General features: G+C 43.0%; 1 protein-coding gene across 1 annotated transcript in view; it reads left to right on the top strand.

Moving 5' to 3' along the window:
* LOC8052023 (Down syndrome cell adhesion molecule homolog) overlaps positions 1–23,726 on the top strand; it is a 181,599-nt gene that overhangs the window by 61,221 nt on the left and 96,652 nt on the right. Inside the window, exon 3 of the mRNA XM_040220765.3 lies at positions 12,656–12,817. Within this exon, the coding sequence (XP_040076699.1) occupies positions 12,656–12,817 (162 nt within the window). The remainder of the gene's footprint in view (positions 1–12,655; positions 12,818–23,726) is intronic.

The raw sequence follows: 23,726 nt of genomic DNA, 5'->3' as shown, positions 1-23,726 counted from the left end.
TCTTAAATTAACGGAATATAGTTTATTGTATTGAAGGAACAAACATGCACTATTTATCTACGCAAAACCCTAGATTTTATTTCCACTAAGCGAGAAGTGTGACGCAACGATCGTCGGTTTCTACTCACGGAAAATCGTCTCGCCTTTCTGTCGTTTGAAATTAACCGGTTTCCCAACGACCGTTCATTCGCACGAGTTGTCGGAGTGCCGCAAAAGCCGTTTCCCGGAAAGAAGCACGGGGTGGAAAGGAGGCTCCGTTCGTGCTGAAGGGGGAGGAGGAAGGCGCTTCGGGCTCTAATCCCCTTCGATCCTTTGTCGAGGGGCCCGTACCTAATTGTTCACCGGTCCTCTGGTCGCGGCTTCGATCGAACCCTGGCGTGGACGCTGCGACGTTCTCTCCGTCCCTGGGTGGATCGGATTCCGGCTGCTCTTCTCCCGGGTAGACGCGAGGCGCTGAAAAAAACCAGGACTTGTTGAGTACGGGGACTGCCCGAAAGGTGGCGACCTGCTCGCGCACCCTTCTGTTAGTGTGCTGTCTTTTTAGGATGCAAATACACAAAAAAAAAACGTTTTTTTTTTAAATATAAATTACACATTGTCGCACGTTCACACTTCGCTCAAATGTTTAGCGCTAGCGTTCCCAACCGTAGAGTTATATTGTACGCTAGAGGTTTAACTGGTGTTAGTGCCTATGCGACTTCCGGGATGCTAATTGAAGCAGACAGAAACGAGTCTACTTTTGCGGTGCTCCTGTCCATTCCTATGGGAAAACGCGCGTGCATTTTGTCGCTTCGCCGGAAAATAACATGAATAACTATTGTTACTCTGGGTCGTATACAACAGTGAGTACCTTTATTATCATTGTAAAGGTGTCATTGCTTTAGTTACAGCTTTCTCTTTCACCTGTGAGCGTTGTTATATTTCGCTATATTTCATGCTCAAACCTCAGTTCCATAGCAGGTGTGTCAAAACGAGCGACGATTCTAAGCAAAATAACGATCGAAAGGAATGTAGAGTGTGTTTAAGGTTCGGTAGCATTCCGGTGGTGCTTATATATTCTTAATGTGCCCGTCCTTTCAATACATAAAAAAGGACCCCGTCGTGTATCTTTACGAGTGGTTAAAACCTTCAAAACGTAAAGAACAAAGTATGTGTCCTATTAAAAGGTGTGTCTTTTTATTTTTTCTTAGGCCGGGCAGCTTTAATTGGGCACCTGATCTCCGACTTTTCGCCATTTTCAAAGATTTTGAGCCTGAGGGTGGTTTTGAACAAAGAAGCATCTTCGCACAATTTCATGAGTAGAAAAAATAAAGCTGTACTTATTTATTGCAAATAAAACTATTTTACGTGGAATTAAATTTATTTAGATCGTCTGTATATTCAAGGAGTTACTGTTACTGCGTAGTTCTTGATGTCTCTTCTGGTTTTCTAGATATCCTTCGTTCATTTGGCACAAATATGCCTCTTGCTGGAAAGCGCCGACGCCGTGTATGTGCTAACAGTTTCTGGCACTGCACATAAATCACGTACGAAGCCGTTTCAGCACCGTTTTTAATGCCATGAATATTAAAAGAAAACGGCATAACTGCCCATTTATTTAGTCTGCGTGACAGAAATGTTCGAGTCTTCATAGTATGTACAAATTATTTGTGAAATTTGCTCTTACAATCAAGCGCTGAGAAAAAATGGATGCGCTTTTTCATACAAAAAATGCATTAAGGAAAATCAGTTTCCTACTGGATGCTGTCTGCTTCAATTTGCCACAGCACACTAGTGCCAGTTGAACCTCTAATCTACAGTATCATCACTCTATGATCCGAACTAGATGCAATATTTTCAGAACGTACCCTTTTCGACGGTAAATTATGGTTAATGGGACTTTTGAACAGTAATAATGCGGCCGATAAAACGTACGAATACATGACTGAATGACGCAAACTACCGAAAACCGTCCCAATTTGCCGTTGAAAATGAGAAAATCACTTAAAATTTTTGAATTAGTTTTGAAAATCTGGCCTCTGATCCTGGCCCTTAGCGCTTTGTTTGAGCGGAGACTGGGTGTCCTGCAAAACCTACATTGTTTTCTTGCAATAAAAACAACAAAAAAAAAAGCAAGAACAACGCACTTTGTTTGTGGTTGGGTTTAGGGGAAATTGACGGTACACGCTGTATATGCAAAAAAAAAAGTCCGCTTGAAACAAAGAAGAGATGCCTACCGGTATACGTTATCGGACAAAGCTAAGAATAAGAAACGAGTATGATTTAATAAATAAAAAAATAATAAACACAAATTACATAAATTAACCTTCTAGTTATTTGGCGTAGCCGATATAAAATCAATAAGACATTAAAATGTTCCGCATAATCTGTATCTCGTTGACAAAATATAGGTCATATCAGACATGGTTCACGAAAATCAGCGTAAAAAAAAACGGTGAAAAAAAAGAAAAAAGAAGAAAAAACACGACAGGACTGAGCTGAGCGCTTTTTGAAGCTGATCTTCATCAACCATATTTAAATATTACCAACTGTTCCAGCTAACTCCTTTCTTCAGGCCATATCAGTCATATTATGTGGAAAGAAAATCCTTCTCTGCGCTAAGATCACTTAATAATAATAATAATAATAATAATAATAATAATAATGTTTATTTTCCACCATAAGATGGTGGCGATCAGGGAAAAAAGCTGTCAGGTACAGCTTGACGGGTCTCTGACCGCCTACAGAAAGCAGCAACAGAGCCGGAAAAAATGATATTCCAGAGGAGAAAAAAAAATTGTACAATGATTGTCGCTATCACACATTTTAAAACAAATTTTAGATTTTTTTCCCCTTTTTTTACATTGAGGCAGGACAGACAGCAGAGATAAAATTATGCAAAAACTAGTTACAAAGATTACAAAGAAAGAAAGGCAACTACCTTCAGCTGCTAGAGAAAAAAGATGATTTTACTTCTCTTAGGGATAACTTATTCCAATCTATACTTTTAGTCTTATACGAGTCTTTTAATCAGTCGAGTCTCGTTCTCACCTCAACCACACGGCCCCTGAAAGTTTTTAACACTGATGAGAAATTTTCTCATGCACCAAAATCATTTTAAAAACTAAAAAATAAAGTAAAACTTTCTGCGACTGCGCGTGTTTAAATATACGTTGAGGACTCGTGACGTGAAAGACACGTTTTGGTGCGTATATAAACACCAGGAAATTCCTAACAAATATGTTCTTGTTCCACACTAAAAATAAATTCCGCATGAAGCTTACAAAATTGGGCAAACCCTCTCAGTTCCATCAATAACTCCAAAAGAAAGCATAGCGGCTCTTTTTTTCTTTTTTTGAACGACCTGATACAACGATGTAAAGCAAGCTATTACGGTTGTTCCTCTTCTGATTTCTCGTCTATTTCGAAAGTAAAGGAAAGTTTAGGCAACTCGCTTTATGTTTAACGACCGTTGAAAGCCGCCATGTGCAGCAACAATGGGCGGCGTCGCTCGTCGATGGCCCGGTTTCGAGTCGACGCGTGTCGGTTTCTTATCTTTGGGCACCAGAGCCCGCTGCAAGGCTCAGGGGAGACGTCGTAGCGCGCTTTGTTTCAACCGAAGCTAAAGCTTAATTTGACCGCCGGGAGCTCATTGCAGGGTGTGAGATTCAGCTGTTCTCACCCGTCAGATAAAAGTTAGTAATCTTAAAGTAACAACAAAACAATGAAGGGCTCAACAGATTGCACTCAACTGACAAAACGAACACTGTGTAAAAATATAAACTATCTTTTTATATTTTTTTTTGCTTCGCGTGAGTATACGCATATGACACCCACCAAAATATATCTGCTTATTGTAGTATACGTGATGCGCGATAGTGTATCTCTCCACGCCCTTGTTGTTGCAGAGATAAGGATCCATATAACTTAGCTTTGTTAGCCACCTCGATTCGGGCATTGGACGAGAGCGGTCACGTTCACTCCTAGGACCTTAGGATAATATTGATATCCTGCTTAACGCTGTTTGCACTTGCATTAAAGCCAAAGTGAGGCAATGTACGAGCATGTGATGCCATGAGTATAGCGCTTCAGGTTCGGTAAATAGGTTTGAAAACGGAAAATGTGCTCTCCATTTGGCCAAGTTTTGTGACAAGGCGTTTAAGTTTAGAACAGAATGCGGATAATAAATTTTGTTGGACATAAGTTCAAGGTGAATGCTCGGGTTATGTTGGGTTTACTCTTTGCTTGGCGATTATTCGGTTTGGGCTAGGGGAGCATTGTCAATAGTACTTAGCTAAAGAAAATGAATCATTTCACAGTCCAATTAGATAATGGGGAACGGAATAATTTCTTCTAGCGATTGTGTTTTCACTGGAAATGTTACAAAATACACCCAGTGTGTTTCTTTTTCCGTGTACTCTATTAGAAAAAAAAGCAAAGAATCCTTACATGGGTGCTGTCTTCAGTGTGTTTAAAGGCCGACGTACACTTCGTGCTTCCCACTTTTGCGCGCCTCCTTATCACACAAACTTATACAATTTCCGAAACATATTTCGGAAATGGTATAAACTTTTAAAATATTTAGCGATATGTTTTTGAATGTTTGTCGGTCATTTAAAAACTTCGCGCGTTGCGCGCGTCTCATTATCAAGGTCCAAGGGTCACGTTGCTGTGCCGGTCACCTCTTCTTTATTTGGGCAGCACGTGGTTTATGGAAGCGTCAACCGGACACTTCCTATATAACGGCAAAGTGTCAGTCATAGTGAAAAAAAAAACCTTGAAACTATGGTCAAATAAATGGGACAAGACAACATCATTTGTTGTCCCTAGTCTCAAGGTTGTTTTTTTCTCACTATGTTCGTTTACGAGCTCGCCTGCGCACTAACCCTGATTTGAAAGTTCCAGTTACTCTTCTTCGCATCATTTAAGCCACGCCACCCTAAATATTTAACGCACTTCTATGCCGCACTTTTCGAACAGCCGAGTAGCATGCGAAAACTTGCGGCTGAATATCTCAAAGACCGTTGCATTTTCGCACATTGTATACAATAGTCTAGTCATTAGTGGTGTTTGGCTTCAAAACTACAATTGGAACATGACTCATTAAACCAATACTTAATAAGTTTATTACGCAATTTTAGTTAATTAGCCGGGGGATCGTGCATTAGTATTGCCCTTTCTTACGTCCGCCAAGCCCGTTGAACACGCAGTGAAGTCAGCAGCCATGTAATGGTCAGTACCCTTTCTTTAAGTATGATACAAGTAAAAAGGAACATCCTGTCTATTTATAGCTTCATGAAGCATTTTGGTTTTAGCGGTAAATATATATATATATATAAAAAAACTAGAATGAGCCTGAAAAAAATTAATTCTACGACATACTGTATATTAAAATAACACACAAAAGTGAAAACCGAGTTCCTCACTTAACGAAAATAAAAAATACAACAACGTGCAGTAATTTGCCTAAGGAAAAGTCAAATACAATTTTAGTAGTGTTTGGGAGCAAAGAAACAACAGCAACATAACACTATACTACCCATTAGGTGTGCGTGGTCTGACCGCCATCATGCCTGCATATCAGCGAGACGCACAACTTTCACTTTTCTTCCGGCGGCCGTGTCCTAATCTATTTACAAGTGTTCGATATCTGCGGCTGGCAACCGCAGTCAGTGTAGCTTTGTAACGATCTCGAACGGCGGCGTTCCCAGTTTGTATCTTTCTCTTATACTTCTTGTTTGTGCAGTCTGACACGCTAACGGAATATATTTTTTCTCTGTTATTTGCCTCCCACAAGCCATTTCTTCTGGACAAAGTAATTTTGTAATCGAATCTTGGGAAGACGAAACTAATAAGCATGCGTTTCTGGTGGCGGGGCCGTAAGTAAAAAAGAGGTTATTTATGGCCTCGCTCAAGACACGAATATATTTGCATTTGAAACGTGTAACAAAAAAATTACATGCCGTCCTTGACAGCGCTGTGGTTCGCTCCCACGTTAAAGACAGTTTTTTTTAACGTTTTATAATCATCCGCGACTAAGCAACCCAGAAAAATAAACGGGGTTACAGCTAGAAGGATGGTCGCAATGTTAACACTAATTTTATTCTCATATTGTGTACAAGTAGTACGTAGTTTTTGAGGATGTTCCAAAGAGTTGATATGACAATAACTTGAACTTGTGACGTCTGTTATCAGACGTGACATTTGCATGCTTTACTTCATCTTTAAGTTTGACTTTAAAGAAAACCAACTGAAACAGATGAGGAAATGAGAGCGTGCTGCGTCGCTTGAGTTCCGAGTCTTGATTGAAAGGATTGGTGGGTGGACGCAAAGTCGCTGCCTTTGTTTGTAGCCACGGTCTTCCTTCAGTTAGAGCTAGCAAGAGCGTCGTCTGCTCCTCGCACTTAATCCAAGATTGCAACATGAAGGGCGTGCGTGGAAGCTGCTCCAAAAAAAAATTTGCTCGTAATTGTCAATTCCTCCCGTGTTTGGGTGGCTGCAAGGCGAAATTCCTCTGCGATTGTATTAGAGTATGCCTTGAGAAATATACCGTTTTCATGGCCTCAGGAAAGAGCTCGTACAAATGCAACGCCTGCACCCCTCGGCACCGCAGTGACGGTAAGCCTAATCGTGAAGAAAGGTCGGACGTGTCGGGGTCAAAGACGAACATCAAATCAGCCTGTGAAACCACCATTAAACTATACACCTCAAGCGCGCCGAAGAACTTGAAATCTGTACTCGAAAAGATAAATGTCAAGTTAGACGTGCGTACCGCCGAAATGAAGTACTTAAGAGCGGATAATAACCATCTACGCTCCGAAGCCACCGAGTTACGGCAGCAACTTTCCAAGCGGGGGCCTGATTTGAATCACCCGAGCCAGAGTTACAGCGCTGCTGCATCATCGGGACCGAATCAGGTCGCACGCAAAACAACGAATTCGAGATTGTATGCGGGAGGTCGAACTAGAGACATCGCCAGCTTGGGTCCCGTGTCATCGAAGCAAAGTTCTGACAGCAAAGTAAGCGACGAAGACCGAGCAACCAGTAGTGTGACCATCTTCAACAGACCTTCAGCCCGTTTGTGACCGTGGACGACGGCTAAACTACAGTGGGACCTCGACGACGAAAGAAGCCTTCAGTTGTAACATCGAAAGCATCCAAGGTGACAATTATACCTGTCCCCCTTTTAAAAAAAGTCGTTGTTTGTAACTAGATTTGGCTTCGAGACAACAGTTGAAGATGCTAGTTCGCTTCTTGATCCTGCCCTATGAGGGAAACTTTTAGCTGCACGAAGCTGAAAACAAAATTTCCGTCCTACTCTTCTTTGCATGTTTCGGTTGAACGAAACTTTTTTGAAACCATTAATAACCGAGACATTTGTTCCGAGGGGTGTATCTTTCACCACTTTTTCGGAAAACTCGAAATGACGCAAACGTCACTACCGAACAGTATTAACGACTAATTAAATAATTAAATGCTATTATCAGAACACTCGCGGTTTCAGGACGAAAACAGATAACTGTATGGCAACTATCGTTTCCACTAATTTTGACGTGTTCTGTTTAACTGACACTTGGATCCTGAAAGAAATTTCCAGCAGCAGTTACTTTCCGACATCATGCAGTGTTTATGGAAGGGACAAAGATTACGCTGCAATTGGGAAAAAAAAATTTGCGGGGTGGGGTGGTGGGGGGAGGGGGGGCGAGGAGGGTTGTTGACAGCCGTGCGGGATAACAATAAATCATACAAAAGTTTACATTTAAAAACCTATGCAGAGTGCGTATCGGTTGAATTATTATCACGTGATGGGTTTGATTATCTCGTCGGAAACGTTTATTTTTTTTCGCTCTTGGGTTCGAATGTGTTTGTAAAACACTTACAAACTCTTGAACAGCAAATTGCTTTTTCAAAATTCAAAGCACATGTGTACAGAGATTTTGATCTACCAGGAGTGAACTTGTCGACCGGTATAAGTAGTAGTGAAAATGATCAAACGGTAGTAAAAGTGTCACGTCTAGTAGATTTCATTGATTTTACAATCTAACTCAGCATAATCATTTCAGAAACACGGCCAGAAATGTTCTTGATCTTTTTTTTTCTTTTTAAACTGCCCCATAGACAGTGTCGCGTCAGTTAGCGATACCCTTGTGCAAACTGACGTTTTTGACCCGCCCTTCATCGTATGTTTTTCTTTGGCGGTGAGGTCTCGTGACAGACAAAATTTAATCAGATATGGCTATCATAGGTAGATAGACGTTCCTTCGTAACAATAACTGGTCAAAGGTGCTTCATGATAATTGTGTAGATTCCGCGACTGAACCCTTGACGAAGATAGTGAAAAATGCAATCGATGCGTTCATTCCCAAGCGATTGCCTAAGCTTGCTAAATACCAGTTTTGGTTCTCGAGGGAGTTGAAACACTACATGCGTAAAAAAGAACGCTACCATGAATTGTTCAAAAGAACCGGCATTGAGTTATGGTACATAAAGTTAAGTGTTTGCAGAGCCATTGTAAAGAGACTGTATAAACATGTCAAATGCATTGATAAAAAAAAAAATCGGAAGGAAATTCTCTCTACCGTGAACCTGATACATTCTGGCGATTCGTAAAAAAAGCAGAAGAAAAAGTCAGCAAAAAATATTTATTTACGTACTGATACGGACTACGTTGCTTCTCCTGAAAATGCGGCTAATATATTCCAAAATTACTTTCGTGAATGCTATTCGAAGAAAGAATTCAAAAGCAAGCCTTCAATCCGCGCTGCCGGTTGTAACGACATTTCCACATTTAGTGAGGTCGATTTAAATGAAATTTTAGAGGAAATTTAAAAATTAAAATTAAAAAAGTCAGCGGGAGATGATACTATACCTATCTTTATTGTCAAAAGATGCGCCGATCATTTGCCCCTTTACTTATTATTATACTTAACCTGTCTCTGAGAAATGGTGTTTTTTCATGTCTTTGAAAAAGGTCAGGGGTAGTGCCAATACACAAAACCGGTGACGCTTCTAGGGTAGATAAGTACCGCCCTGTATCTTTGTTGTGTTCTTTTTCGACGGTTTTTGAGAAAGGTTTACATGCCCGTCTTTCTTTTTACTTTTGTCGAAAACTAAGCACCGTTTCACATAGATTTATAAAAGTGTGCTCAGTAGAAACGAACTTTTGTTCTCACCTTGATTGCACTGTCCTATTTATTGTTACACGTGGGTTTTGTAATTCCCCGGTGCCATCTTTTCAAAAGAGACGTGTGGGGTGAAACAAGCCTCGCACGCCTTGGATTTCACTGTGAACGGGGACTATAACATAGATGCGCGCCTACATGGAGGGTGGCGGCCGGCTCCGGGCCAGAACCTGCCGATGAGGACGAGAAGACAGGCAACCGATCTCGACGGTGACGAGGGCAGATCTGAGGCGAGCGCCTCGAGCAGATTTATTTATCATATTTTTGGTGACCGAATCATGTCTTGCCGCCACGCGGCCCGTGGTTTTGCTCAACACGCGACACGTGCAATTGGCGCAATGTAGGTGGTGCCATCTCTGAATGAAAGACGTCCCTAAACATAATCACTACAGTGGGCAAGATGATATTGTGCATTTTGACTTATCAAAGGCCTTTGATAAGGTAAATCACGAGGGACTCTTGTATAAGCCATTTTTATACGGCGTTGTGCGTTTCGCCGCCTCTTTTAAGCTTGTTTTATAGATATCTGTCTGATGGTAAGAGTTGAAGACACATCTTCAATAGCTTATCAGATGTATTTACTCCAACTTCGAGAGTCCCTCAGGGATCAAATTTGGGGCCGCTACTTTTTTTTATATGCACCAGTTATATAGGATTGTGCGTACAACATGAGAAATTGCTCTTATTTGCGGACGATAGTAAGCTTTATCTGAGAATCCAGTTGGAAGATGATTGTGCTCTTTTGCAAGAAATAAGATGTATCACGTATCTGAAACTGGTGATCAAGTAACTTTTTTCTGGTCAGTCCAGATAAAACAAAAGTGGTGTCTATGTGTAGGAAGCGCGAAAGAATTTCACATCACTATTTTTATCGGTAATTCTACTATTGAACGTGTGGAACAAGTTCGTGACATTGGTATTTGTTTTGATAGTGATCTTGCCTGTTCTTATCATGGTATACAAATTTTTGCTTCGGCCTTTAGATTAATCTGCATAATATGACGTTGGACGCACAAGTTTTCAAATATAGTGTGCGTAGTTCGATTATTTTGTCCCCTAGTACGAGTGAAACTTGAGTTTTGTAGTTCAGTCTAGAATTCGTTAACAATGACCGACGCTGCAAGGATAGAAAGAGTTCAGAAGCGATTTATATGCTTCTGAACTCGTAACAAAATACCTATCGATTTACGATAGATATTATGATAGGAATTGTTATTATGATCATGAATACATTCTTAGAGAACTTTCATTAGAGGACCTTTCAAAAAGAAGAAATGCCCTTGACCTTATATTCTACACAAATTGGTTCACAGCCAAATAGATAGCAATCTTTTGTCGTCCTTAATGTTTCATGTACCGCCCCGTGTCGTTAGTAACTCAACTGTGTTTTGCACATCTAGTCAAACGAGACTGTCCCCTTTGGCTCGAGTGCAAACCTGTTTAAATGAACCCCCAGCTTATGTAGACCTATTTTTAAATTTTGCTGCGTTTAAATGACCAGTTGATGTGCATATTTTTGGTTTCTGATTTGTGAAATGTTTTATTTACCAGAGAGTACACGTCGTTTAAGATTGTATACACTTTCCTATGTTTTCTTGTTTTTTTTTTATTTTTTATGTGCCACCACACTCTAACCCTAGGTTGTTATGGGGCAAGATACAAATAAATTATTATTATTATTATTAAACCGTCAAACGCTCTGGGGATTATGGTTTTGCTCTCATAATCAGAACAATGCATTAATCAAGTGTCGGCAATATTTTGATTTGATATTAACAAAAATTTGCCGCATATTCATAATATTGTAAGCGAATGAATCACTGTCTAGCATAAAAAAAAAAAAATGAAAAAATCCATATTATTCGATAAAAGTAGCGTTAGTTATTAACGTTATTAATATAATCAATATCATCGAGCCGAAAAAGAAAGACCTTAGTGTATAAATATATGCCTACTTTCTGACATCAACACTCATTGAAGAATCGTTCGTTTATCGCAGCTAATCCTTCTCTGACAAAAGAGCTTCGCTTCTTTGGGAACGGGTCCAGATTGTTGACGAAATCCGGGCTTTCCGGTTCGCGTGCTCCTAAACATTTATTGATTTGTAGCCAGAGCTCGGAGAGTGAAGTTTTAAACGCATCTAGCCGTACTTCGATCGCCTCCGCCTGGTTAAAGGCAGATAGTGATTGTACTGGTCCGTGTGCGCGGAGAGCTGTTTAACCGGTGCAAGGTTTCGAAAATGAGCTGAACCACTCGATGATTGAGTTTTACTCGGGGACAACTTTTTTGTCAATACAGTCAAATTCCCTTTCCCATGTTTAGCACTGATTAAAGCTGTCCGCTCTCTCTCCTCCTCTCCTCGGAATTGCCAATAAAAGTTGTCCCCGAGTATAGAATTATTGTAAGCTTGTCTCGAATACGCGGGCATGGTTTTTGTTCGTTTTATTAGTTCGTGAAAAAACAGTTAGGGCGCAGGCGAGCTGCTGTAAGTTTACCATTTCTAGACCACCTGAGACTGGGTGAAAGAAACAAGACGACGTCTCAAGATTGAGACGTCGTCGTGTTTCTTCCACCCAGTCTCAGGTGGTCTAAAAATGGTATTAGTTCGTCTTGCTGCAATATTAGCGTAAAATCTTAAAACATCAGTAAAAAATAGAAAAAAAAATTCTGTGTTAAAACAATGAAAACTACCTCGGACTTAAAACTGCACCTAGGGAAGCACAATAATAAGAATATTTTCAGATCTAGTATTACTAGTGAGAATCAACGTGGAAAAGCCAAAAAAGTATAAATTGAAGTCCCTATAGTCCCGACATCTTACAAAAATAGATGTCAAATAAACTTGATTTGATTTGATTTTTATCAAGTCAAAAATTTTATATTTTACAGTGGTTGAGGCTGTTTCTGCTGTAAAATGGAAATTTGGTGATTGATGTACAACCGCTAACTCTTAATTTTGCAACAAATAAGTAGGGATTACAGTAACACGACCTGGTAAAACGTGTAAAATCGGTACAACTGAGACTTGAGCTCGTGATTCCTTATTCAGGAAAATGAACTTTTACGTCACGGGCTGCGGAGCACTTGTCAGTTCACGCGATCTTCTACCAATTCTTATTCGGTCGGAAATTACTTCGACTGAACGGAAAGTTTACCGGAATCTGGTACTTGATAAAAACGGGAATAAACCGTAAAGATTGCTGTCCTGTCAATTTTTAATCTTGTTGGTGGATAGCTTTCAGTAACATTTTAAGAATGGTGAGCTATCTGTTGGTTAGTTAAGTTGGCTTTCCCTCATTCATACCCTTTGGGCGAAGAAATATCCCCGCGTGTAAAAAAGTGTCGATGGTTTCCTTTTGGATCCTTATGAGGGCGCACTTTTTCGAAAGCGGATGAACATACGTAGAATATCCTGGCGACATTAGCATGGCAGACACTGTTTTTTCGCGATAGAGGTACTCATTCTGGACGTTATTGGTCTATTTCCTTTCCAGTGGTGCTTCAGAAGTTCACGGCCAACGTGTACGACGTCTACGTCATTCGAGGAAACTCTGCCCTGCTCCGCTGTTACGTGCCTCCCGCTGTGAAGGACTACGTCAAGGTGACGTCATGGGTACGGGACGACGGCGTCACGGTGGGAACCCTGGGAAGCACGGGTGAGTTTTTCGCCGCTTAGTATTTTCATCGATTGAGGTTACGACGAGATTTCACAGCACGATGTTGTTTTGAAACCGAATTAGCCGCCTCGGTGGGTCCAAGACAAAGCGCCGACCGACAGATGCCCACGTGGCGGGTTCGAATCCCGGTCAAGGTGCCCGCAATCTGACGGAGGCTTATTGTGGAGAAGGCGCCGTAAAACCTAGCTTTCGGTTGCACGTTGAAAGATCCCCAGGTGGTCGAAAGTAACCCTGAGTCCTACTCTGGGGCGTGTCAGATATCCGTCGTTGGTTTGGCAGGTAAATCTCCAAATTTAATCTTCAAAATCGAGTTAAGGGCTGGAGTTGAGCTTGTTGTTATATACTTCGTATTGATCCCCTTGACCTTGTGTAGAAGGAGAGATAATTAAAAGGACAAAAAAAAGCCAGCTGAGTATCAACGTGCTTTAGTGAAGAAATTTTGTATTTTTTTAAACTTCCTCTTTCTTTTAAGAGGTCGTAATCATAAACTAATTAATATATACATACTAAAAACATATTCTGTACAACACATACATATATACGTAATCCCTTTTAAAACACCATTGTCTTACGAAATTGCTATACACACCACACTTTTGACATAACCCACCGAAAACCAAACTGTGAGTCATCTGGTTGTTGCACACCGCAGATATTGTTTTTCTTTAGTGTAGATCGGGGAGCTGATACACTGATCCGCGTGGTCTTCAATGGCCAGTGCATCGAGCATCTCACGAGCAAAAGGGTTCTTATTTGTTGCAAATATTGCGATGTTCTGAAACGTTCCAGTGCATTCGCACGTTCTGCAATGCGCTGACAAATGTTCCTACTGACGTGCCCTTCAAAGACTCTGCGTGCTCCCTGGTTCTGTCAATAGTCCAGATTCGTTTTTTTTCGCAACTCTAGCACTGTCTCGTAACAATATATTTGAGTGTAAAAATATTATTACCGCATTTGTGTTTCTTTTCATGCAGACTAAGGTTGTTTCTTTTTTATGCATGTATATATGCGTGTGCGAGTTTTGTATATTTTGCGTACTTATGTGTCTTGATAACCTATGGTGTGTAAAAAATTCGCCTTTTTGGTAATGTGACTCCCTCTACTGTAATGCCCTTAGGGGAACTGTAGACAATAAAGGAATAAAATAAACAAATAAAATAAATAATGCATCTCCCTGTTGGCCGATATAATACTTGCCGCAGGACGGGGGAATAAGTTTGACGACACCCGTCTTTCACGGAGCATATTTTGTTTTGTGGGCGGCTTCATGTGTTGTCGCTTGGACATTTTCGTTGGTAACCTTTCTGCACATGGCATACGCTTTGTTTGGCGCAGATGTAACGACGTGAACGTCAACTCGTTACATCTGCGTCCTTCGAAGCTTCAGTGAGGCTTAACAAAGTCCTTCGTACAAAGATAGCTGGTCGCGGTGGTTACAAGGGCCCACGATCGAACGCTGCGACGTATACGATAGACCACATCACTGAGACGTTTGATGACGGTAAAAGGTCCTCGCCAGTAACGTTGTAGTTTTGGAGACAGCCCTCTTTTTCGAATCGGGTTGTAGAGCCACACTTTGTCACCTGGCGAGAACGGGTGTGTTGTGACATGCGCGTCGTGCTGTGCCGTCATGCGAGTCAGATCGCTTGCTAAACGCCGCCAAGCAAATGCGTGCATCCATTCGAGGTTTGTTCTCAATTCACCTATGTAAGGCACAGGGTCTGTGCCCGGTTTCGGTGCTTGTGGGATGGTTACCTCACAAGGCATGCGAAGGTCATGACCGAAGAGCGTAGTGGCACGCGTGTAGCCAGTAACCTCATGAGCAGCTGTGCGGTATGCACACAAAATTAAAGGTGCGATGCTATCCCAGCCATCTTGGTGATCATGGACAAACATGGATAGATGCTGTAGAATGGTGCGCTTCATCCTTGCCACCAAGCCGTTTGACTGCGGGTGGAGGGGCGTCGCTCTTGTCTTTGTGATAGTGAAAATTTCGCAAACTTCTTTGAACTCTCGAAGTTCCTTCCTTGGTCCGAGTGGATGCTCAGGGGGATTCCATACCGGGTAATCCAATTCTTCCCCGGAGCGTCGGCGATCTTTGGACGCGGTTTGGTTTGGTATAGGAATGACTTCCGGGCACCTGATGAAATAGTCAACAATGACTAGAAGGAACCTGTTGCCAAATTTAGATAGAGGAAACTGCCCAGTACATAAGTGCCAACGCGTTCAAAAGGTGCCCCCGTCACATGTTTTTCAAGTGGTGCTCGTTCTTTTACGTGAGGCCCTTACGCAAGGCACACATGTCACATTGACGGCACCATTGCTTCACGCCACTGTAGCACTGCAGCCAGTAGACGTTTTGCCGAATCCTTTTGACCGTGTTTCACGCCGAAGTGCCCTCCTTCAGGGCTAGTGTGGAGTTGATGAAATACTTAAAAGCAAAACCTCCATGGCAGCACCAGCTGCCAGATAGCAGAGTTACCTGCAGCGGACTCCCAGCGTCGGTAAGAAACACTGTCCCGTTGAAACAAGGAGTCCCATTGCGCCAAATAGTTCTTGAGGGCCGAAGACAACCTGGACACTTCATTAGTTGGGGGCTTGCTATTCTGTCTCTTCTATCTTACGAATGGGCTGATATCCAGGTCGTAAAGTTGAGCATCAGAAAAGGATTTTTTTAATCCACTCTTGATTGTCGCAGGGGAGGTTGTTCAGTGCGTTGAGCGAGTCGAAGCTGCGTTTTGCAATTTTCAAGCACTGCTTGTACTTTGCACTGCATGGGCGACGGTAGAGACCATCGGCATCGGTGTGAAGTGAGCCGGCACGATGCTGGATGTCGAAGTCGTATTGATGCAGGCGTTCCAGCGAGCGGGCCATCTGACCACCAGGGGTCTTGAAACTCAGCATTCATGTTAATCATGCGTGGTTGGTACGAATAAAAAACTTCCATACAAGTAGCTAATGGTGAAAATTAGTGATGGCTTTTAGGATGGCCAGCGATTCGCGTCGGGTGGTACAGTAATTGCGTTCGGGCTTTGTAAGGACCTTGCTGTAATAGGCAATGACGCGTTCTCGACCGCCCTGTTCTTGCGATAGCACAGCACCAACAACCGAAGCGCTGGCATCGGTGTCGAGTATGAAGCGTGCGGTGTCCTTCAAATTCGCAAGTGTTGGCGGAGACGTGAGTGCTGTTTTGTGTGTCTCAAGCGCACGCAGACATTCCAAAAACCAGACAATCCTGGCCTTTTTCTCAGTCATGGCATACAGAGGCTTGGCAAGGTGAGCGAAACTGGGGACAAATTTTTCGATATTACGATGCCAACGTAATGAAACTTTGCACGTCCGTGGTGGATCTTGGGGTTGGCCATTCAGCTAGAGCAGAGAGCTTCCGAGGATCTGTAGAAACTCCATCTGCCAAAATAATCTGGTCGAGGTATTCTACTTGTTTTGTTTACAACAAACATTTTTTTTTTGTGTGAGCTTCAGGTTCGCGTTTCGCAGCCGTGAGAAAACCAAGTTGAGATTCGCCCGATGGTTTGAAAATGTCTTGCTAAAGACGGTGATGTCGTTAAGGTCAGCCAGGCAAATGGTGCCTGTGAGGTCGGTCAATAAGGATTCCATTAATCTCTGAAATGTAGCCGGAGCACTGCAGAGTCCAAATGGCATCATACTGAACTAACCGGAGCCGTTACTTGTGGTGAAAGCAATCTTCTCGCAGTCTTCTGGGCGCACTAGGACCTGCCAATATCCGCTTTTAAGGTTAAGTGTGGAGAACCACGTGCACCCGGCGAGGGCGTCCAATGTGTAGGCAGTTCGAGGAAGAGGGAAAGAGCCTTACTTAGTGACATTCGTTAAGTCCTGTATATTCTACGCAAAATCTGGTTGAACCGTCCTTTTTTCCGACTAGTGTAGCTGGTGAGGACCAGTGGAAACATGCTGGTTTAATCACGCCCTGTTGTAGCATTGTCTTCGCCATGTCAACTAAGTGTGACCTCTGTGCAAGATGAATACGTCGAGGGGATTGTCGAACGGGGGAAGCTTGTCCTGTCACGATTCAACGTGTTGCTGCCTATGGCAGCCCCGTATCTGCGTCACCCGTGCTGAAAAGGTTTTACCTTTTCAGCACGGGTGACTTAAAAGGTTTAAACCTTTTAAGTATCTGGAGAAACCTCTCAGGCGTCCAGTTTAGCTCAGTCAGCAGACGCGCCTTCGTAGAGTGGTAATCCGTTCGCGGCTAATTTGATAGAGTGTGCGTGCAGATACAGATACTGAGACGTGGCACTTATTGGCAGTTCGCTGTCGCAGAGAACCGTCCCCGTGGCCGCACTTAAAGGAAACGAGTTGGTGCCCAGAGGCAGTTATAAGGGTTATCACCCTTATAAAGCAATGGTTTTGAAACAATAGCGAGCCATTGGAAATGGACGTTTTTACACTGGATAAAATTGTGAGGTGAAACTATATCGCCTGAGTCCTTTTTTATCGTTTGTTCAGCTTTAAGTTAGACAAGAAGCCGGCAGTAGATATCTTTAGACACCGCTGCTCATTATTTATAAAAACGTCCTACCAAAACCGCTTATCTTTCAAACCTACAAATTGTTTCGGTAATGCCAAATGACAAAAAAATCTCAGAAAGTATCAAGAACACGCTGTATGGAGCTGTTACTTCGATATCCTTTAACTTAATATAGGCTCCTATGATACAAAATATTTTCCTTAATAATAATATATTGTTATGAACGTGAGTATCAAATTTCTTCACAGGATTATCTGCGTTTTGGTCTTTTTACGTTTTGCGAGAAAAGGGCTCTTTATCAACCAGAGAAAACTTAAAATTAGAAGTGGATCCCCGTGGAAAATATTGTATTTCTGCACATTAAACATTTTCAAGAAAACACAATGGTTAGGGGATTTCATGATATCATGAATGCATTTGGCTTTTTATTTATTATTTTCTGTAAATTGATAAATGTGACCAAGACGCTCCTTAAGCTTTGGACTTTGCATGGCGGGCTATAGGCTTGCTGGTACTACTCCCTGGCTACCGTACTTCAGAAAGAAGGTAACACACACTTAAGTATAGAGAGCAAAATGAACGAGCCCGTCCATGTTACAGGTGTAGAAAGGCACATCGAGGAATTTGGTTTCCTCTATATCGTCTGTTTAACATTCGTTCACATACGTGGCAAGTTTTTGTTATGATCGCTGCAGTAACAGGCCACTTGAAAACAAATGCCGGTTGTCCTATATGCATGCAAAATTGGCAATTCAACGCTGCCGTTATAGTATCAGTAAAATGTAATTCTACTAGAGAATAATAAAAAGATCTTGTAAAACGCGGCAGTCATTTACTAACGGTCGATTTTATTCTGCTTCTAAGAAGGCTCTTTCCGAGTTTGAGTTTGTTGCCATAAATTCGCAAGCAGGCTTAGCCGGAACCAACTCGCGTGCGCTCGCCTTCGAGAGTACTTTTATTTTCTGGACCCTGTTGTTATGTCTCGTTCGAAGTGTTATTGAACTCAACTGAAGCGAGCGCGAGTTCATTTGACCTCCATTTGAAACATTTATAGCGTACTAAATATTAGATAGCTGCATTATGCTTATTATGCTTTTTGGGCTATTTCGTAACGTTCAGTTGTATTTATTGCTGAGCCCTTGGAAAGCGGGCAGCAATTTTCTCGCCGACGCTTTTTCTTTTAAATAATGGAGTAAAATGTAATAGGAGGAGAATAAAATAAAATAAATAAAATAGAATGAGTTATTATATTATAATGCACTATAATATAATATAATATAACTTTAGGCGTGAAATCTGCGAAAGTGCTTTCTAGACTGAAACGAGACTCTCCAATAGCTTCGGTTTCTAAGACGAAATCTTAAGAGTGCTCCACCTTCGACCAAGTTAACGGTTTACAAACCCTGTATTAGGTAAAAAAAATTGAGTTTTCTGCCATGATCTGGGACCCACTTATAGAACATATTGATGAACTCGAAAAAACATTATAAAGAAAGGCGGCAAGGTTTATTTTTTACCAAATATAAGCAATTTGGCTATTTTTGAGATATGTTTAAAAAAGTAGGTCTTCCCGTCGAAAAATAGACTGACTAAGAAATGTGTTCATGGTTTCAATCACTTATACAATACTGATGCACATTTTACGTTAAAGCCATGCGCTTCAAAGAAACAAATAGACGTTAAGAAACATCAATTTGAACTTCCAAAATATAAGATCGACGTCTTTAAATACTCGTTTTTTTCCCTAGACTATTAGGGACTGGAATAAACTACTACATGAAGTCGCATCGGCTGACTCTACCGTTAAATTTCAAAAATATATTTTGAATGCATGTAAATTAACTTATTTTAATGTTTTCTATATACAGTAATGGGAGCCTTAATTGATAAAAGTCATTCTGGCTGTAAGTTGTAACAAAATATGCAACAAATATTGTCATTATTACTTTGTTTGTGTGTGCGTGTGTGTTTGGGGGGGGGGGCTTTGTTCGATATGCACGTGTGTACTTAGTATTGCTTACGCCGTTCCATTGTTCCAAATAACACCGCCGCGCCGGCAGCTAGCTAAGTAGGCAGCGCGCCCGTGCCTGAGTGTTTATCGAGCTTGGCTTCCACCCAAAGGGCCGAGGTCTGATGCCTAGGAGTGGACGCATTTTTTAGAGCGCAGCTCTTAGGTGCCCGTTTCCGGCTTAAGCGGCGTCGGCGTCGCCGTCGGCGTAACCGCGCGGTGCATCATGGGCAATGTCCCATAATGCACCGCGCCAGCCCCCCACCGGGGTCACGTGACCTCGGGGGGGGGGGGACGTTACCCCTTGAAGTCACGTGACTCCCCTGAGGTCACGTGACCGCCGCCGATGTCGCTGACCCCCCGATGACGTCATCGTCACTGATGACGTCACCGGCATCCACATCGTCATCGTCGTCATCACTGATGACGTCACCGGCATCCACATCGTCATCGTCATCATCACTGATGACGTCACCGGCATCCACATCGTCATCGTCATCATCACTGATGACGTCACCGGCATCCACATCGTCATCGTCATCATCACTGATGACGTCACCGGCATCCACATCGTCATCGTCATCATCACTGATGACGTCACCGGCATCCGCATCGTCATCGTCATCATCACTGATGACGTTACCGACATCCCCATCGTCATCGTCATCATCATTGATGACGTCATCAGTGACGTCACTATGTCGTCACCGGCATCCGCATTGTCATCGTCATCATCACTGATGACGTCATCAGCGACGTCACTGATGACATCACCGACATTCGCATCGTCATCGTCATCATCACTGGTGAAGTCATCAGTGACGTCACTAATGACGTCATCAGTACCCGCATCGTCATCGTCACTGATGACGTCATCAGTGACGCCAGTGATGACATCATCGGCATTGGGGGTCACGTGACCCCCCCTGGTTAGTTTAACCCCCCCCCCCCAGTGCCCTTCCCTCCTCCTCCTCAAGAGCTGCGCTCTAATTCGGCGTTACAGGGAGTTGTAAGCGGCTTTCACTTTTAGAGCGCAGCTCTTAGGGGCCCGTTCCCGGCTTGAGCGGCGTCGCCGTCGGCGTCGGCGTCGGCGTCGGCGTCGGCGTAACCGCAACCCTCGTAACCCTCGTGAGGGTTACGAGGGTTACGAGGGTTAATCTCATGAGGGTTACCCTCACGAGGATCACGAGGGCCACGAGGGTTACTTACCCTCGTAACCCTCACGAGGGTTACGAGGGTTAGTTACCCTCAAAAGGGTTACCTTCACGAGAGTTACCCTCACGAGGGTTACTTACCCTCGTAACCCTCACGAGGGTTACGAGGGTTAGTAACCCTCATGAGGGTAACCTTCACGAGGGTTACCCTCACGAGGGTCACGAGGGTTATGAGAGTTACCCTCACGAGGGTCACGAGAGTTACCCTCACGAGGGTCACGAGAGTTACCCTCACGAGGGTCACGAGAGTTGCCCTCCCAAGGGTTACTAGGGTTACCCTCACGAGGGTCACGATAGTTACCCAGGTCACGTGACCGCCCCTGGGGTCACGTGACCTGGGGATTCCCCCGAGGTCACGTGACCCCCGTTGACGTCATAGCCACTCATGACGTCATCAGTGACGTCACTGATTACGTCACCGGCATCCGCATCGTCATCGTCATCATCACTGATGACGTCATCAGTGACGTCACTGATGACGTCACCGGCATCCGCATCGTCATCATCATCATCACTGATGGCGTCATCAGTGACGTCACTGATGACGTCATCGGCATCGTCACGTGGCCCCAGGTCACGTGACCCCCCCCCCCCCCCCGACGTCACGTGACGTCCCAAGGTCACGTGACTCCCACAAGGTCACGTGACCCCCCGCCACCCGAGGTCACTTGACCCACCCCCTCAGTACCCTTCCCTCCTCCTCCTCAAGAGCTGCGCTCTAATTCGGCGTTACAGGGAGTTGTAAACGGCTTTCATTTTTTGTTATTTCTGTAAATGTGGCATTCTGGTGCATTCGAGAACACTGCCGCTTGTTCGAAGTCTGAATGTTCTACGCGCCAAACCTTCTACGCCGATTGTTTCAGAAGCCAACGCGTGTACATAAGGGGCTCCGCGTGGCGAGCCGCAGTCAGTCTCGCCCCAGCACTTGATCTTGCTGTTACCGCGCTACCGAAACCTGCGACGCTAGCCTTTTTCATTTTTGTTTTGGGCACAAGTTCGCCCCTTAGTTTCTTTCAGTCATTTGTCGCCTCATCAAATGTAATTTGTGACAATATTTACTGAAATGTTATTGTAGATTGACCTATTGACTTACTGGTAATGCGTTTTGTATACTTATGCTAGTTTTTATTTCCGACACCTATTAAAACCCCTTACAATGGGTGAACAGTATTTCTAAACAATAAAATTATCAATGTATTACATTTGGGTGGACACCACGTCTTGTGAAACCGCTGTGCAATTGCACGAGGTCGAATTGTGTAGCCATATATAAGAGTATTTAGAAGTACATCGTAGTGTTTGATGTACGTGTGTTTAGGTGCCATCAGTGGAAGATTATTGGGCGCTTTGTTGTAGCGTCCGTGACAGCTCGAACACGATTTCTATTACAGGACGAGAGCAAGACAGTGTTGAAGGCATCTTTGTTATTTCTTTACCCACGTTTTTCTCACTTTTTTTTTAATTGGTGAATTTGTCAGTGAAAGCTCGAACACGATTTCTAATACAGGACGAGAGGGAGAGAGTGTTAAAGGAATGTTTGTTCTTTTTTTACTTTTTCGTTTAATTAGTGACTTTCGTTTTTTTTTTTTGTTCCTCTCTTCGTGTCTTTTCTCTCACTGTTCCTTTTTTAAAACTCGGTATGCACAGAGGGATGAATTTTCTGGGGTCTTAACGGAAAGGCGTTTCGACCTGTAATCAGGAGCCTGTACCTTTTCAAAGTTTCTTTCATTTCAAAATAATCTGATTCGTTCGTTGAAATAGGGTTCAAAAGCGAGCGTATTATGGGATGATAAATATTAAAATGATGTCCAGAACGTCGCACTGATAAACGCAAACATAAAACAACAAACGAAGTAAAAAAAAACAACGATAAAAAACCCTCTCAAATGACCTTGGCATCGGTGCAAAATGTAAATTGTTTTCAGTAGAGATTGTACCAATTAGCCCGTAAAGCCATGGAAGGCTTTGACCAGGATAATTTTGTTTACCTCATGGTTAGCGGCTGCTAGACGATTCCCCGTTATTCGAAGATTCCTGCACGTTTCTTGTAGGGCAGCGCAAGGGTATATGCGGAATGTCCTGTATCGAGCCACGGGCCCCGCCGACGCGTAGCGAACGTCAAACTGAACCCGGGGTTCGCGAACGTCAAACCGAACCCGGGGTTCATCACTCGCACGGCCTGCTCGCGGCTTGCTCCCACTTGGCCGAATGTCGTCGGGTGTGCGCCTTGTCATTCATCACGCTGAGGGAAGAGGGAAAGGGGAAACGAGAGGGTCGTTGACGGCTGCATGGTGCTGCGCTGCCTGCTTTTCGGAGATTCGCGCGGTGGCCACTGCCGGAGTGTCGAACCGACATTTATATCGGATCGGTTCGGGTTCGGGTTCACGGCTTTTCGGTCAATTCCGAGGAGAAAAAATTACGGTTAAAACCGGTTTAAACCGCTGAAAAGAGAATATATTTTCCGCGCTGTTTAAGCAATTTAGGCACTATTTCCGCCGTGAAATGAGCAGTTATATAGTTTTTTTTTACGCTTTGCACAATCATCTTTTATTTTCACGTAACAAAAACGAGAAACTGCGTTATTCAATGTAGACGCAAGAGTAAAAAAATCTAGATTTACATACAAAGCGCCGTGTTTTTACGACTCAACATCCATTTGTTTACTTCAGTCAAGTATATTTTACCCGAGTCGAAAGGTTGTCACGAAGTGAGGTAGGTCGCTAAATATAACCGTGATTGGTACAACTTTGCGTCGCAGTCCTAAAATTAAGACCCCTGTTGTGTTCTTCAACTAAGGTATGTATTATAGTGCATAAATCATACAACTCGCACATCGTCGCCATATATAGTGTAGAAAATAGTTTACAAAATACGCTTCACAGTGTATATGATGACGCCGCAACGGAAAAAAAAATAAATTTTTAAAGTGTCTCGAAACTTTTAGGGCAAGTTCTTTCAGTCTACATATGATAGGAATTCTGGGCGGCAGTCACAACGCTTGTGTTTCTAACTAGACAGACGTAAACCGCCTACGGTCCAAAGCAGTGGACTGGTACGGCAGACGAATTTCCCTGGTGCCTCGTGCATTTGTTTGTAATTCAGTTTATTTAATTGCATGGTACACGGCAAAATGGCGCCGTGCGCGGCACTTGACAA

Source organism: Ixodes scapularis, unplaced genomic scaffold (genome assembly GCF_016920785.2).
Source record: "Ixodes scapularis isolate PalLabHiFi unplaced genomic scaffold, ASM1692078v2 PGA_scaffold7__128_contigs__length_106722199, whole genome shotgun sequence".
Taxonomy (NCBI): Eukaryota; Metazoa; Arthropoda; class Arachnida; order Ixodida; family Ixodidae; genus Ixodes; species Ixodes scapularis.
The sequence above is the reverse complement of the archived record's forward strand: the minus strand, read 5'-3'. Positions and strand labels throughout refer to the sequence as shown.